A 16,818-nucleotide genomic window follows, 5' to 3' on the forward strand; every position below is an offset into this window, starting at 1 on the left:
ATGGAGGCAGAGATGCAGTGATATATCTACAAGCCAAGGAGCACCGAAGATGGCAGGCAACACGTAGGAGCTGGGAGAGAGGCGTGGAAGAGATTCTTCCCCGGATCCATCAGAAGGAATCAACCCACCAACACCTTGATTTCAGACTTCTAGCCTCCAGAACTGTGAGAGAACTCATTCGTGTTATAAGCCACCCAATTTGCAGTACATTCTGATGGCAGCCCGAGCAAACTAGTCTGCTATGCAGAGCTGGCACTGCAAACCCTAAACCCTCATTCAGTGAGAAAGAATCCACCACACGGAAGAAGACAGTAAGGAAACTCGCCCATCTCCAGCGTGGCTCCGGGTAGAGGGGCAGGAATTTTCCTGAAAATTTGTAACCACAAGTGGGGCCTCATGCAGGTTGCATTCTTCACTCATGCCACCTGCACGGTCCAGAGAAAACTTGATGCAGTCTCTGGTTGGCAGTGCCCCAGGTAACTAGAGGAGGCAAAGACAAATCCTCACTGGAGCATGAAATTTGGGTCAAGTCCCAAAGGATTCCCACAGATAAAGTTCCAAGAAAACGAGCAGCTAAGAAGCAATATACATACCCTCTACCCCAGCAATTCTGCTCCTACGTATACAACCAACAGAAAGGCATAGAACAGCATTATCAAGAGAAAAATGTTCACAGTAGCACTACTCATAACGGTCCAAAATCTCCTTCAGCAGTAGAAGGCATAAATAAATTACGGTATTTGCACAATGGAATACTATACAGCCATGAGAATAAACGAGCCACAACTACACCCAACAGCACCTAGGTTTGTGAATGCATTTCACAAATAAAATGATGAGCAAAAGAAGCCAGGCACAAAACAATACATACTATATGATTTCTTTTATATAAAGTTAAAAACCAGACAAAACCAACTGGCAGTTAGGAGAGGGATAGCAGCCCTTGGCAGAGAGGGGCTGAGGGCTCAAGGGGCCTCTGGGATGTCGGGACTTGGTTTCGTGGTCTGAATGTTATGTGGGTATGTTTGCCTTGCGGTAATTCATTGAGCTGGACGCTTTGGTTTGTGTACTCCTCCATAGATGTGTTATACTTGAATCGAAAGTTTACTCAAGGGCTTCCCTGGTGGCGCAATGGTTGGGAGTCCGCCTGCCGATGCAGGGGACACGGGTTCGTGCCCCGGTCCGGGAAGATCCCACGTGCCACGGAGCGGCTGGGCCCGTGAGCCATGGCCGCTGAGCCTGCGCGTCCGGAGCCTGTGCTCCGCAACGGGAGAGGCCACAGCAGTGAGAGGCCCGCGTACCGCCAAAAAAAAAAAAAGAAAAAAGTTTACTCAAGAATTTAAGGAAATAGTGGGAGCAAAAAAGGCAACATACATAAAATACAGTGTGTCAAATGGTGGGAAATGCTGTGGAGAAGGATGAAGTGAGGGAGAGGGAGAGGGACCTGCCGGAAGGTTTTCATAGATGGTTGGTGACCTAAGGCCTCTCGTGAAAAATCTAGAAGAAGTTATGCAGAATGCAGTCCAGAGAGATGAAGAACGTGGAAGAGAGGTTTTGTTTAATGGTCCATATTAAATGGGCCAGATTTAATAGCTTTCTTTCTTTCTTTCCTTCCTGCGTTGTGTCTTCCTTGCTGCACACAGGCTTTCTCTAGCTGCGGTGAGCAGGGGCTACTCTTCGTTGTGGTGCGTGGGCTTCTCAGTGTGGTGGCTTCTCTTATTGTGGAGCATGGGCTCTAGGTGCATGGGCTTCAGTAGTTGTGGCACTAGGGCTCAGTAGTTGTGGCGCACGGGCTAAGTTGCTCCGTGGCATGATGGGATCTTCCTGGACCAGGGCTCGAACCTGTGTCTCCTGAGTTAGCAGGCGGATTCTTAACCACTGCGCCACCAGAGAAGTCCCAAAAGATTTTAAAATGTGCAGAACAGCACAAGAAGTTCCACAGACGATAGAGTGAATTCGAGACAGAGCTAGGAAAGAAAAGGGGAGGAGGTAATCTTCAAAGAGAAAGTATTTTATAATTATCCAGAATCGTTGAAAAGACGCCAGTTTCAGACCCTGGCACTGAGTGAATCACTGGAATGACAAATAAGCAGGGATCCATGACTGGGGCTCTCAGATATGAGCGTGCCGATACGAGACAGCAATTTTCTTCTTCTACTCTTGGAGAGCATACAAAAGCAACAAGGAGAAGGAAAATAACTCCATTTTCAGCAAAACAAGGAGACAGATATAATCTGCAGGCTCAAAATACACATAAGGGCTGCCAAAAGCAACTGTGAGTGCCCTAGGAGCTGCAAGTATTGAAGGGTGGCAGAAGTCACCTGCGGGGAAGGAACAGCAAGACAGGCAGCGAGAGTCACGGCTTGATGGGAGCCGAGTGCAGAAAGTGCCGGCAAAAATCCACCCCCAGAACGAACCCAGGACTCGGACAAGGACATGTGGGCCAGCAAAACTCAGAAAACGAATAGAAAACAACCAAAAACATCACAGGAAGGAAGACCACATGAAAGGAAGCCCAAGGGACATTAGACTCTGCAGACAATCCAGTGAGAGGCACAGAAATAAGAAAAGCGACCAAAATAAGATGGAAATAAAGATCCAAAAAGGATCAGGGAGAAAATGACAGATACAGAAGAAAACCAAGGAGAATTATTAAGGTCATAAATGGAGACCCCAAAGTAGAAAACCTGAACAATGGAACAGAATATTTAAAAATATAATTTAAAAAAACTCACATGGGAAAAGGATAGTCCTTTTAACAAATGGTGCTTGAAAAATTGGATATCCATATGACAATTAATTCAAAATGAATCATAGAGCTAAATGTAAGAATTAAAACTAAAACATTTGAGAAGAAAAAATTGGAGAAAATCTTCATGATCCTGCGTTGGGCAAAGAGTTCTTAGGTATGACACGATAAAAGAAAAAAAAATTGAACTTCAGCCAGTTGAAAATGTTTGCACTTCAAAAGACACCATTAAGGGCTTCCCTGGTGGCGCAGTGGTTGAGAGTCCGCCTGCCGATGCAGGGGACACGGGTTCGTGCCCCGGCCTGGGAAGATCCCACATGCCGCGGAGCGGCTGGGCCCATGAGCCATGGCTGCCGAGCCTGCGCGTCCGGAGCCTGTGCTCCGCCAACGGGAGAGGCCACAACAGTGAGAGGCCCGTGTACCGCAAAAAAAAAAAAAAAAAACAGGCAGACAAGGGGGATGCACGGAAAGCCCTCCATGGGTGATGAGAGGGTGAAGCTGACAAAGATGAAAGTGAGATAGTGTTCCTCTAGAGCAGTGGTTCTCAAACTTTAGCACGCATGCCAGTCACCTGGAGGGCTTGTTGAAACGCAGATTGCTGTTCTGTTTTCTGCTTCTGTAGGTGTGGGGTGAAGCCAAGAATATGCATTTCTATCAGTTGCCAGGTGACGTTGATGGGGCTGGCCTAGGGACTGCACTTCGAGAAACTTATAGTGCCCCATAGAAGTGTCCAATGAGTATACATTGGATGAAAGGATGGATGGGTGGATGGGTGGTTCGTTGGATGACTGGGTTAGTGGATGGGTGGTAGTTGAATGGATGAATGTGTGGATAAGTGGATTCAAGGATGGATGGAAGGTGGGCAGGTGAGTAGTGGATGGTAGCCACATGGCTGGATGGGGGTGGTTCAGAGTAGCAGGAAAGAAGATGAGGTTGGGAAGCTGTGGTGTGGAATGTAGTGTAGAGAAGGACTTGAAGTCAAAACCTAGTTTCAGTTCTTGTCGTGGGTTCACCACCTACTAGCTAGCTGTGCAGTGTTGGCAGGTAACTTCACCTCCCTGAAGCTCACTTTCCTCACGTCTAAATGTGGGTTAACAATGCCTATGAATGTACCGTGAGCTAATACCATTAAAAGGGCCAACACGGAGCCCGGCATGCACTGGCTGCTCTCAACTCTTTTGTTGGATCTGACTCTTACCATCATATATCACTTGGCTGTACTGTGTGGTGGAGACGAGAGGCTTGTAACTCAGGTCCGTCTTGTTTCCATAGTGACCAATGCTGACCTCGAATTGTATCAGGTCCTTAAAGTTGGGCATCATGGTACAGGAAAGGAAGATGACGCACAGTCCATACTTCTGGCGGTTCTGGTGCTTCTAAAACAATAACCCACCACATCCCCAGTACGTAAGCCAAGGGATGAACAAGGCTATAGAGACAGGCAGGGAGGCAAGCATGAGGTGCCCAGTTTCTTTCAAAAGCTACCTTTGCTTCTATTCAGGGTGACCTAGACCATCACTGAACCCCTGCCCCCTCTCAAAATCCTGCCTTGACTCCCACTCACCTGGCTGATCAAGGGAAGTTCCTCCCAGGACTTCCGTCACCTGGCCCCCTCCACCCAGCCAGCCCTGGTTCCTCCTCTTCCTGAAATCAGGCAGGAGGGTCTTCTCCCTGGTCAGGCTAGACTCTGAGTTGGGCCACCCCCACCCCTCTCCGTTTTGCCTAAATGCCCCCCATCGGATGAGATCGAGTGTGGGCAGGGGTGTGTGGTGGAGGATGCATACACACACACATCTGCTCTTGGCTTTTGTCAAACCCCGTCCTCCCACCGCGAGTCCGTCTGCTCAGGTCCTCTATCCATCATGTGAGCCCCTCTCTCATTTCCACTGTCTACCTCTGCCCTACTTATGCATTCTCCCAGTCTGCTCACTAGCTCAAGTCTCCCCCTCTTAAAAAATAACCCTCCTTCTCCCGTCTGAGCCACTATCTAGCTGTAACCTGATCTTATCTCCTTCAACTTTGCAGCCAAGTTTCTATGCATTTGCCTCTATGCACCGTCTGTAACTTCTCCCTCCCACCCACGGCAGCCTGGCTTCTCTCCTGACCCAAGGCTACTGGTGTCTTCCTAATAACCAGCGCACGCTTTTGGGTCCTCAGCCCTTCTCTCCTCCACATTCAGATCGCTGCTCGCTCCTTTCTGCACCTCTCCCCTCCGGAGGCTGCCTCAGTTCTCCGCTTTGCAGATTCCCCCTCCGTCTCTCTGCAGAGTCACCCTCCTCCTCCTCCAGTCTCATAGGCTGTGCTTCCTGATGGGCTCCAGCCTCAGCTCCCTTCTCCTTTCACTCCACCTACTCCCCAGGGCAATTCCTCCAGAACCTTGGATAGATCCTTGGATGTGTGTTGATGACACATCTGGCTGTCTAGCAGCCTTGGGGACTGGTCTTCGTGGGTGTCTCACAAGCACACGTCAAAGGTGGGACTCATCATCTCCCCCAGACCTGTTCCTCCTTTGGGGAGCCCATGTTGATATACGCCCCCCACCTTCCCACCTCGCCACCTGAGGCAGAAAATGGGAGTCAGCCTCACTTCTTAGTGTCCTGTCGGTCAGTGGCTCTGATCGTTGTTTCCAGAGGGTCTCTGGCACCTGCTCCCTCCTCTCCAGTTCTCCCTGTAACTGTGTCCCCATTCCTCCTAAGTGGGTGGCCCAATTTACTCCCTTCCAGTCTATTCCTGACTCTGTTCCTCCTGCCCCTTCCTGCCTCAGTGACCCTCCTTAGCCTTCAGGAAGAAATCCAGGCTCCTTAGAACATCATTTCTCCTTAAATGGGTTACACGTCTCTTAAACTGAAGCCTTGTCTTTACTGGGTCCCCTAATCTCCTGGGATTGGCACGGCAGGAAGCCCCCATAGGGGCTTAGCAAAGACTCAGGTGGATCGACCAAACATCCTCACACATCCAAAAAGCTCATTCCACTGCTGGCCAGGGCCTCTTGCAATGTCAGAAATGGGACCCACAGCAGACCAGGGGCAGGCAGAGGAGCTCCTTCTTCCTGTGGTTACCTCTACGCTGATCACATCTTGGGAGAGATCCTTCATCGTAGCATCTTGATGGGACTTGACGTGGGTGATTAACTCCAGGAAGACTCGACCTCGATAAGCTAAACCATCCTTAACAATGTTGGGAATAGTCTAGTGTGACAGGAAGGAAAACGGCGAGAAAAGGGATGAGAGAAAAAAAAAACAACAACCAGGAAAGTCTCCCCTGAAACCTCTGAAGGAAGGACAGGGTTGTCCTGTAACTTCCTACCTAGGGCTGACCACAGTCCCAGCGAGGAATTCCAGAAACTCCAGTCACGGCCATGCCTGGAAACCTCTGGGCCCTGAGCCATCTTCTACACCCTTAGGTCCACTCTTCCCCTTCATGCAGTTCTACCTGCTGGTCCACCTGAAGGGCCCTGTTCCTGGTAAACCCTTCATGCTTGGAGGGGACCGTGGTACCTATTGAATTATCCCAGCCTGGCCAATCAGGACAGGCCCCCCCTCCTCAGCAACAGTGATTGGTCAAAGGGGAGCACACATGACCTAGGAAGGCCAATTAGAATGCTTCCCTGGCCTTCCCTAGTAGAGGCTTCTATGGTCCTCTTCCCAGCAGGGAGGCAAGACTGCAGTAGGAATGAATGAGGCCCAGGAAAGAGCAGGAGAGATGAGAGATGGAGTGAGCATGGGAGAGTCTCCTAACGGCATTGAGGTCCTGGTTTCTGCAGCCCTTCCTCACTCAGATTCCTTCCCAGCCCCATTCCCTTCTTTTGCCAATTGGCTTTCTGGCATTTACCACCAGTCTTGAATAACCCAGTGCTTTTCCACATTTACCTGTGCTGTTTCTTTTGTTGCCTATGACGTTCCACCTGCCGAAACTCTTACCTGAGGTCTCATCTCAACGTCCCTTCCTCAGTGACTGCCCAGAGCACTCCATCTGTTCCTTTCTTGGGCCACAGCACATGCCCCGTATTTATATGGCCATTTACGTACAGCCTTCGAGTCCTCTACTGGAGTGTGGTGGACAGAAACCAGGGCCTGGCCCTCCCCAGGTAGTCCCCAGGCCCCGGTGCCTTACACATGGTTGGTTTTACCTCCTCTGTTCCCTAGAGCTGACATGAGAAGCTTACAGCGTCTTCCTCCTTGATCCTGAAAGGGGCCTTTTTACCCCCACGGAGAGTCAGGAAGCTGGGGCCAAAGCAGGGGAGGAAGCCAGAGTACATGCCTGCAAGGGGAGAGGGTGAGAAGGGTCCCCAGGCCCGGGGGGCGGGGGAGAGGTGCAGGAGGCGGGGCCGGGGGCTTGCTTGCCTTCTATTTCTGCTCCAGTGGACGAGATCTGGTTGAGGGACAGGCTGACCGTCCCGATCTCATCATGGCACTTGTTCCCGGGGCTGGAGAGAAACACACCCTGCAGGCTGAGCCCCTGGCCCAGCTCTGATTTCTTCCTCCCTGGCGTGTTTTCCAGTCTCCACCCAGTTGCTCACCAGTCCAAGACTCTGAACTTGATGTAGCTGGAGAGGCAGGGCAGCTGCAAGGGGCAAGCGAGAGGGGCAGTGGGTGCCTGCTCGGATGGCCTGGGCCTTGCTGAAACTGGGAGCAGGTGGAAAGTCCTGAGTCTGGGTCAAGGCCTGGCTCGGTTACCAGTGAGCCCAGTGGGACTGACCATGGGAGCTTATGGACCTTTGGCTGTGGGCCCCCCACTGCATCGGCCCTTTGCAAGGGCCTGGGAAAGGCCTTGGACTGTGTCCCATGATCATTTTGTATTCTTATTCTTAAAATGGCCCCTCATGATATAAGTTCCCTAGTGGACCTGGCTTCCCTGTGGCGCCGTGGTTAAGAATCCGCCTGCCAATGCAGGGGACATGGGTTCGAGCCCTGGTCTGGGAAGATCCCATATGCCGCAGAGCAACTAAGCCCGCGAGCCACAACTACTGAGCCCGCGTGCCACAACTACTGAAGCCTGTGTGCCTACAGCCGGTGCTCTGCAACAAGGGAAGCCATGAAAATGAGAAGTCCACGCACCTCAATGAAGACCCAACACAGTCAAAAATAAAAACAAACAAATAAATAAATGTACAAAATTTATTTTATAAATTTTATAAACTAAATCGGGTCCTAGTGGACCAGAGTCCGCCCTACTTTGGGCTGCATGATTGCAGTCCTCACACGGCCCTTCAGTCTGGAGGCGTGTTTACCAAGCCTCATGGGGAGGTTGTAGGCCTCGAATGTCTTCCTCACATTTAACAGTTAACCTTTATTTATTTATTTTATTTTAATTTAATTTAATTTTTTTTTGGCCATGCCCTGCAGCTTGTGGGATCTTAGTTCCCCGACCAGGGATTGAACCTGGGCCCTCAGCACTAAGAGGACAGAGTCCTAACCACTGGACCGCCAAGGAATTCCCTAGCACCTAACCTTTAAACAGCGGGACATCTATCTCCTCAGAGAGTAAATCATAATAGCTGCCACTCTGGGGAGGCTTCTGTCGTCCCCAGCATGTCCTGAATGGTCTACGTGGATCACCTGAGAGACCCACCCCGCCCACAACCCCAGAAGCCAGGAGCTATGATCATTCCTATTTTCAGACAGGAACACTGTGGCACAGAGAGGCTGAGTTCCTGAAGTTCTCATGTAACATGCAGAGCCCCTACCCACTCTGGCAAGGCCTGACTGTCCCTATTTACCGAGCGGGACTGAGGCCCAGAGAGGGACTTGCTTGAGATCGCACGGTAAGGGGTAGAATCAGGATTGGAACCCAAGCTTCTGAGTCTTACCTCTGCTCTGCCCTCAGTTATAAAAACAAAAAATCCACGTATAAAACAGAGCTGTTGGGGCTGAGGCCTGAGTGGGCCCCAAATCCTCTCAGCTGGAGCCTCTCCTCTGCTCACAGCAGCTCCTGGGGTGTGGCCTGGGGTCCTCAGTTCTCCACTCCCCTCTCCTTTTCCCCTTGCCATGGAAGCCGAGGGTCAGAGGGAGCGGGGAAAGAAAGGGCTTTCCAGCTGAGCATCTGGTTAGTAAGCTACGAGGAGATCACCCAGGTTAAGGAAGAACACTGGAAGTGGAGAGATGGGAGTCGTTGGGCATCCAGGTCTTCCAAAGTACCAAACCCTCCATATTTGAATTTATGGTGGAACCATCTGTTCACCCATCCTTGGGAAGTCTCCTCCCCTTTCCCAGTTCCTTGTCTTGATTCCCCTCCTGTCCGGGAGCCCTTGAACTGCTAACTGGCACAGACCATTTTCAGCAGCGCGCCCCCTGCAGCCTGCCTTGCTGGGGCCCTGACCAGCTGTTCTCAGATGCCACTGGCTGTGCAGTCATCCTGCCACTTCCAAGTGAGTTCACATCTGCCTGCTGCACTTCCAGAGGGCTAGTGACAATGAGGCCTGCACCCAGATCGCCCCAGCGCCGGAGACTGTGTCTTCAGGAAATGGGTGACGGTCCAGAGTGTGTTTGGACATCTTCAGACATTGGAAGCTCTCTTTCAAGGATGAAGGGGGGCCTGGCCCCCCTGACTGCACCTCCCCACTGTCTTCTGAGCCTGAAGGAAGCTGAACGTGAGCGAGGACATCCAAGGCCCTGAGCATCCACAGAGCAACTAAGGATTCCAGCCATGAGCTTCATCACAGCTAGAAAAGGTGGGAGGGAGCAAGGGTGGGGGGTGGACTGGGCCCCCTCTAAAATCTCTCCCTACTTTAAGAATCTATAAAGTCACCCAAGAAGGTGGGGATTATGAGGAATGGTTAAAAATGATGACTCATGGGGACTTCCCTGGTGGCACAGTGGGTCAGAATCTGCCTGCCAATGCAGGGGACGTGGGTTTGATCCCTGGTCCGGGAAGATCCCACATGCCACGGAGCAGCTAAGCCTGTGCGCCATAACTACTGAGCCTGCGCTCTAGAGCCCGTGTGCCACAACCACTGAGCCCACGTGCCACAACTACTGAAGCCCGCGTGCCTAGAGCCCGTGCTCCACAACAAGAGAAGCCACCACAATGAGAAGCCCGCGCACCACAACAAAGAGTAGCCTCTGCTCGCCGCAACTAGAGAAAGCCCGTGCGCAGCAACGAAGACCCAACGCAGCCAAAAGTAAATTTAAAAAAAAAAAAAAAAGATGACTCACGAGGAGGCAGAAGATTCTACGAGAAGCAGGGAGGAGGGTCCACAGAAGGGTAGCTAATTTCACGTCACACAAATGTAAGGTAGGTATAAGGAAAGCAAAACACTCCCTGGGTAGCCAGACAGATGCCACACAAAGTTCTGTACACTCTCACTTATGGGAGTGCCCAAGTTCTCTCTCACACTGCATACCCTTATTTTACACACAGCTCTTAGAAGCCTGGCGTGGAATCAAAAAGCAATCAAGGCTCTCCCAGGGCTTGGAGAAAACTGACATCCACACCGCTGATAGGTGACTGAGAAGGACTGAAAGACTTTAGAAATCAGACTACAGAACCCCACAGAGAAGAGCATGTTGGGGCCATTTAATGTGGGAACAAACAGCCCCACACTACATGTAGCCAGCATGCAACTGTGTTCCTGTAGTGTCTCTAAGCCATCAATAAAGAGCTATAATTATATTCAGGGCGCATTGCCTAGAAGATAAGAAAATGCATAATACAATTTAGAATGAGTCTTGAAAGTGATTGCTTTTTTTTTTTTTATGTAGGTGAAAGGGCACATTTAAGTTCTCTGGAAAGTTCAGTTGTAGGGTCCATTCTTTTTTTTTTGGCGGTACGCGGGCCTCTCACTGTTGTGGCCTCTCCCGTTGTGGAGCACAGGCTCCGGACGCACAGGTTCAGTGGCCATGGCTCACGGGCCCAGCCGCTCCGCGGCACGTAGGATCTTCTCGGACCGGGGCACGAACCCGCGTCCCCTGCATCGGCAGGCAGACTCTCAACCACTGCGCCACCAGGGAAGCTGCATTTCTTTTTTTTTTTTTTAAACCTAGCCTCCTTGATCATTAGCTGAAATCATCTGGGTCATTTATTGGTTTCCCTTTTTTTTTTTTTTTTTGGCCTCACAGCACTTGGTTGTGGGATCTTAGTTCCCCGACCAGGGATCGAATCCAGGCCCTCAGCAGTGGGAGCGTAGAGTCCTAACCACTGGACTGCCAGGAAATTCCCCCCATTCATTTCAAGTGAGGTTCTCTGTAATATGTCTTGGGCTTCCTCATGCTCCCTATCAGGCAGAGTCCCCGCCCCCTCCCGCCGTGCTTCGTGGCCCCTACCTTCCATCCACACGCCCCCACAAACACCCAAACCCCCTTCTGTTTGTGGTGCAGGAGGAAGAGGGCGGGCGTGACGGCACAGCAATACCTGAATCTGGAAGGTCAGGATCTGGTTCCATATGGGGCTCTCGGTTTGCATCCGCACGTGTGTCTTGAGCTGGGAACATCCTAAAGCAGTGTCAGTGCCAGCCTGTCCCCTCCTCCCTCCACTGGCCTCACCTCCCAGCCCTTCCGGTCCAGCCCACAGGTGAACCTGTCTGCAGCACAGGGCTGGTCATGGGAATCCCTGGTCCAAAGACACTTTGACAACTTCTCATGCGCTACAACTCTGGTCCTTTGAGTAGCTACCTAGATCCAGACTCCTTCATATTTTCCCTTAAATCAGCTTTCAATTAACTTTTAAATAGATACAGGGTTACTAACTTTATTATATCAGTGCAAACACATAGATTTTGTTAGATAAACTCTAAGATCCCAATAAAAAGTCAGCAATAACAATGCTGATGGTATCCCCCTTTCTAAAACATCACTTGACTTCATTTTTAAACCTAGCCTTACTCTAAGCAACCGTGTCAGTGAAACCAAGGGTTAGTTGAACTGCTTAAACTTTTTCATACACTCTAAGAAAAACACAGAAATACTAAAATTTTTGAAAAAATGTATGCCTCTACCACCCAACAGTATCTCACCTACTTCCAGGGTTCCTAAACCACTCATTGGGAAATAAATACTCAGTGTAGTGGCTTCAAACTATGTCCACACCTCCCTTTGATACTCTCCCCTTCAAAAGGCGGACACTAACCTCCCTCCCCTCACGTATGGGCTGGATTTAATGACTTCTTCTAATAGGTAGAATATGGTGGAAATGATGGTTGATGAATTCTGAAACATATCTAACCCAGCATTCCCCAGATTTGAACATGCGATCTTTTTTTTGCACATAACATCCATCAACACCCTTTGGAAAATGCTACCATATGTTCATAGAGGTTCATGGAATGTCAGCAACTCTCTTGCCCAGAACCTTCAACTTCTAGATGAAGAAACTGAGGTCCAAAGCGGACAGTGACAGTTTCAATGTTGTGCATTTGCGGGCATGTTGTTTCATCCACTTGTCCACTCATCCGTGCATTTGGATGTTTGGTTTTCGGTGGGCATCTTCTCTATGCAGGGCACTGGGCACAGCTCTGGGATACAGGCTGACGAAGCCATGGCCTCCACCTTCACAGAGGCCCGGGTCCAGTGGGATCATATCACCCATAAATGGAAGAACTGGGATACAACACCTGGGGTCCTGGCCACTTTTCCTCCACACCATTTTTTTTTAGGTGCCAATTTCTCTAAGTCTCAGACCATTTTTACACTTACCTTTTCCCCAATTAGTTCCACCTCCAACATAGGACTCACTGAGTGGTGTTTCTCTAAGAGCAAAGAAGTTAAAAGATTTCTGAGATAGCAGCATTTTTTTTTTTCAGGAGAAGGAAATGGAGAAGTGACAGAACAACTTAAAACCCTCCCCCATAATTTGGTTTGGTGCCCCCTGTGCAGACACCTCCCATTTCCACCCTGTCTCCATGTGCTGTTGTGTGTCCTGGCACACAACAGCAGCGGGGGTGGGGCCTGGCATAGGGAACCTTGAGTCTGCATCTGGGCATCAAAGACAGGGCAGGGGCACATGGCCCATTTTAAAGGGACCTTCATAAAACCATTCTTGGCAGATTTCAGTCTCCCTCTCTCCCCCACCCCAAATCGTGGTGTCAAGACGGAACTGGGGAGCCCCAGGAGAAACCAGAGTGCCACCGGCTAGGGAACCTCAGGGTCAGCCCCTCCCCCACCCTGACTGACTGAGGTGGAGATCCTCGGCGCAGTAGATGAAGAACTGTAAGTAGGCCACATTGATGGGCACCACCGATGACTTGAAGATCTGAATGTCAGTGTCATCAGCCCTGTAGGTCAGCTTTTGATCTACCTGGAGAGACCAGAGAGCTAATAGGGTCAGAGTCTTAGGGAGGTCACGGCCAGCAGACTTGGCTTCCCCAACCTTCCGCTTGGTTGGGGTGGGGATGGACAACCCTGAAGGGACACAGTGGACAAACGAAAGCATGTGAAGAGCAGTGGCCTCTTGGGGGGCCCACGGGGGACCCCACGGAAGCAGCCAGGGTAGGAAATGTTCCTGGGGTGTTGGGGGGGACAGCCTCACCGGTGCCTGGTCTCCCACACCGAGGGCAGAGATGGTGACTTTCAGGTAGCCCCTCACACCACTGCTGGGTTCATTTGGCTGGCAGAGGCCAAGCCATTTCCTCAGGAGTGTGTGACCTGGAGAGGCAGAGGGCCCATGGGAGACCAGCCTCCAGTCTCTATTCTTCTTCCCTGAAACCACCCTTTGCTTCTGTAGGAGACGGGTGTGGAAACGTGTCTCATATATTCTGGTTCCCAGCCAGGGGCAGGGGGAAATGGGAGTCACTCCTACCTTTAAGCAAAAGCTGCCCGCTATTGCCTTTAGGAAGTAGGGACCCTCCTTTCCCATCCAGGGAACTTATAGTTTTTACTGTCCTGGTCTGAGAGAGGCAAATATTTTCCCCAACCCTAAGTCCCAACCTCAACCTGGTATGTATGTTATGGTCAGGTCTACTCAAAACTCAAACACTGGCCACACATTGTAAATCAGTCATACTTCAATTAAAAGAAATAAAATAAACAACAACAGCAACAAAATTCAAACACTGGCATAGAAAAATAGAAATTCAACCCAAGGCTGCAATAAAAAATTAGCATTTGACCCAAAGAGATGCTTTGATTTTTGTAGAGAAAGACGCTATTATAAAACAAGATAAAATACCATGAAGTACAGTAAAATGTTAAGTACAGAAAATAATTCACACCTTCTAATACTCTCCCCCCATGTGTTGAACATACAGGGATTTTGAGATGATTTCAACACCTGACCTGGTTTTTCTCAGAAGACACACATATTTCCAACAACTGCTACCTACCTGGAGAGTTGTAGATGAACCCAATATCTGTCTGAAAAGACAAGAATAGAGTAAGGATTAGTTAGGGCCTCCAGCCAACCAACTTGATGACAATACGAGTACTTGTTCCACCCTAATTCCTTTAATCTTTACAATGACCTGGAAGTTGGGCCATTATCATAGTGGAGGCCATTATCACCTCCACTCTACAGAGGAGGATACTGAGTTTGAGCCCGAAGTTTTACAACTAGTAAGTGAGGTGACCTGGATTGAAAGGATTCTTGACCACCACCAGCACTGCTGGCCAACACAGCGTTATTCTTCCCTACCCCTGGGGGTTGGGGAAAGGTGTCTTCCGTCCTGGGGAAGAGGATGGTCAAGGGAGGACTTGGTAAAGAGACTATGGGTTTTTCCTTTCCCCTGGGAGACAGTTTTTGACTCCCTGAGGCCTGAGGGATGCAGTACAGGATTGAAGGTGGTGTGGGGCAAGGTAGCGCAGAACATTCAGGCCACCCTTGGAAGGGTCCATAGAGCAAGCCCCAAGTTTTGTATGTAGGCCTGCTTTAAAGCTCAGTCAGCCCCTTGGGTTAGGTAGGCAAAGATTTCTTAGATCCAACAACAAAAACACAACCATAAACGAAATTTTTTTTTTTTTCATAAACGAAATTTTTGATAAATTGGACTTCATCGAAATGTAAAACTTCTGCTCTTTGAAAGACACTGTTAAGAAAATGGAAAGAAGGCTTCCCTGGTGGCACAGTGGTTAAGAATCCTCCTGCCAATGCAGGGGACACGGGTTCGAGCCCTGGTCTGGGAAGATCCCACATGCCGTGGAGCAACTAAGCCTGTGCACCACAACTACTGAGCCTGCGCTCTAGAGCCCGTGTGCCACAACTACTAAGTCTACGTGCCACAACTACTGAAACCTGTGTGCCTAGAGCCCGTGCTCTGCAACAAGAGAAGCCACCACAATGAGAAGCCCGCACACCACAAAGAAAAGTAGCCCCTGCTCGCCACAAAGCCCACGTGCAGCAACAAAGACCCAACACAGCCAAAAATAAATAAATAAACTTATTTTTTTTTTAAAAAAAAAGAACCCTTAAGAAAGAAAAGAACATGAAAGGAGACGTGATATACTGGGAGAACATTTTTCCAAATCATTTATCTGATAAAGGACTTGTATCCAGAATATATAAGAAAATCTCAAAACTCCATAGTAAGAAAACGAACAACCCAATGAAAACAAGCAAAAGATTTGAACAGACACTTCATCAAAGAAGTTAGATAGCAAATACTTGAAAATATGCTCAACATCATCAGGGAAGTGTAAATTATAATCACAACAAGATACCACCACACGTACTTAGAAGAGCCAAAATTTAAAAGATGGACAGTATCAAGTTTGCATAAGAATGTGGAGCAACTGGAACTCTAATATGTACTGCTGGTGGGAATATAAAATGGTAGAACCTATCTGGAATTTTTGGGAAAAAACTGCTAGAAATTTTCTTTAAAAGTTAAACACACACCTACCATATGAGGTAGTCATTTCACTTCTAACATATTTAGTCAAGAGACATCAGAGCATAGGTCCATGCTAAGACTTATAAATCAGTGTTACAGCAGCTTTGTTTTAATAGCGCCAAGCTGGAAACAATCTAAACGTCCATCAGCAGATGAATGGATCAACAACCTGTGGTATATCCATAAATGGAATACTATTCAGCAATAAGAAGGAATGAACGATCGATCCATGCAACAACATGGATGAATCTCAAAAGAATTATGCTGATTGAAAGAAGCCAAACAACAATAAAGTACATGCTGTATGATTCCATTTGGATACAATTCTAGAAAATGCAAAGCAATGTGTAGTTACAGAAAGCAGACCAGTGGTTGTCTGGGGATGGGAGCAGGAAGGATTGGGGGAAGAGGGAAGAATTACAAAGAGGCACAAGGAAACTTTGGAGGGTGATAGATATGATCGATATGTTCATTACCTTGATTGTGATCATGGTTTCATGGTTGTATACATATTTTAAAACATGAAATTATACATTTAAAATATGTATAGGGAATTCCCGGGCAGTCCAGTGGTTAGGACTCAGCATTTTCACTGCCTTGGCCCGGGTTCAATCCCTGGTCGGGGGACTAAGATCCTGATAAAATAAAATAGTATAATTCATTGTATGTCAATTGTACCTCAATAAAGCTAGAAGAAAACAAACCAAAATGAAACTCAGTCACCTCTAACGAAGCCATACATCTAGGCAGTGATCATCAATAGCTCTTAACAACATAAAAAGAGACCAACAGTCGTTCTGTGTCTCCTGGTGACATCATCTTGCCAAATAATTGACCCAAGTCTGATCTAGCCTCTAGATAGGAAATACCTGGGCAGAGAGACGTGAGAAGTGATCCCCTGGAGGTACAACCAGCAAAATCCAGACTGAGGGAAAACTGCAGGACAAACTATCCAGTTGCTTCAACAAATAAATGACAAGGTAAACTAGGGGGCAGGACCGACTGAATGAAATACACCTAAAAATAACATTTTAACCAACTGCAGTGTGTGCACCTGGTTTGGATCCTGATTTGAACAAACTGTAAATGGAATTCACAAGACAATTAGGGAAATGTGAGCACTGACTAGATATTAGTGCTCTCCAGGAATTATAAAAAGGTGTTTAGATGTAGTCATCGTCTTTGGTTATGCTTAATAAAATCTGTATGTTTTAGAAATAGGTAATGAAATATTTAAAAATAAAATGATGTCTGAGATTTGATTCAAAATCTGTAGGGGGATAAAAAAAGAAAAAAAGATCTGTAGGGGAGA

General features: G+C 48.6%; 1 protein-coding gene across 1 annotated transcript in view; it reads right to left on the reverse strand.

Moving 5' to 3' along the window:
* The window catches only part of FER1L5 (fer-1 like family member 5), a 48,758-nt gene that overhangs the window by 20,251 nt on the left and 11,689 nt on the right, over positions 1-16,818 (reverse strand). Inside the window, 10 exon segments of the mRNA XM_049696232.1 lie at positions 3,948-4,125; positions 5,809-5,937; positions 6,915-7,009; positions 7,093-7,175; positions 7,269-7,312; positions 11,099-11,167; positions 12,379-12,431; positions 12,856-12,979; positions 13,211-13,326; positions 14,004-14,034. Coding sequence (XP_049552189.1) covers positions 3,948-4,125; positions 5,809-5,937; positions 6,915-7,009; positions 7,093-7,175; positions 7,269-7,312; positions 11,099-11,167; positions 12,379-12,431; positions 12,856-12,979; positions 13,211-13,326; positions 14,004-14,034 — 922 coding nt within the window.

This window comes from Orcinus orca, chromosome 13 (genome assembly GCF_937001465.1).
Source record: "Orcinus orca chromosome 13, mOrcOrc1.1, whole genome shotgun sequence".
In the NCBI taxonomy this organism is placed as follows: domain Eukaryota; kingdom Metazoa; phylum Chordata; class Mammalia; order Artiodactyla; family Delphinidae; genus Orcinus; species Orcinus orca.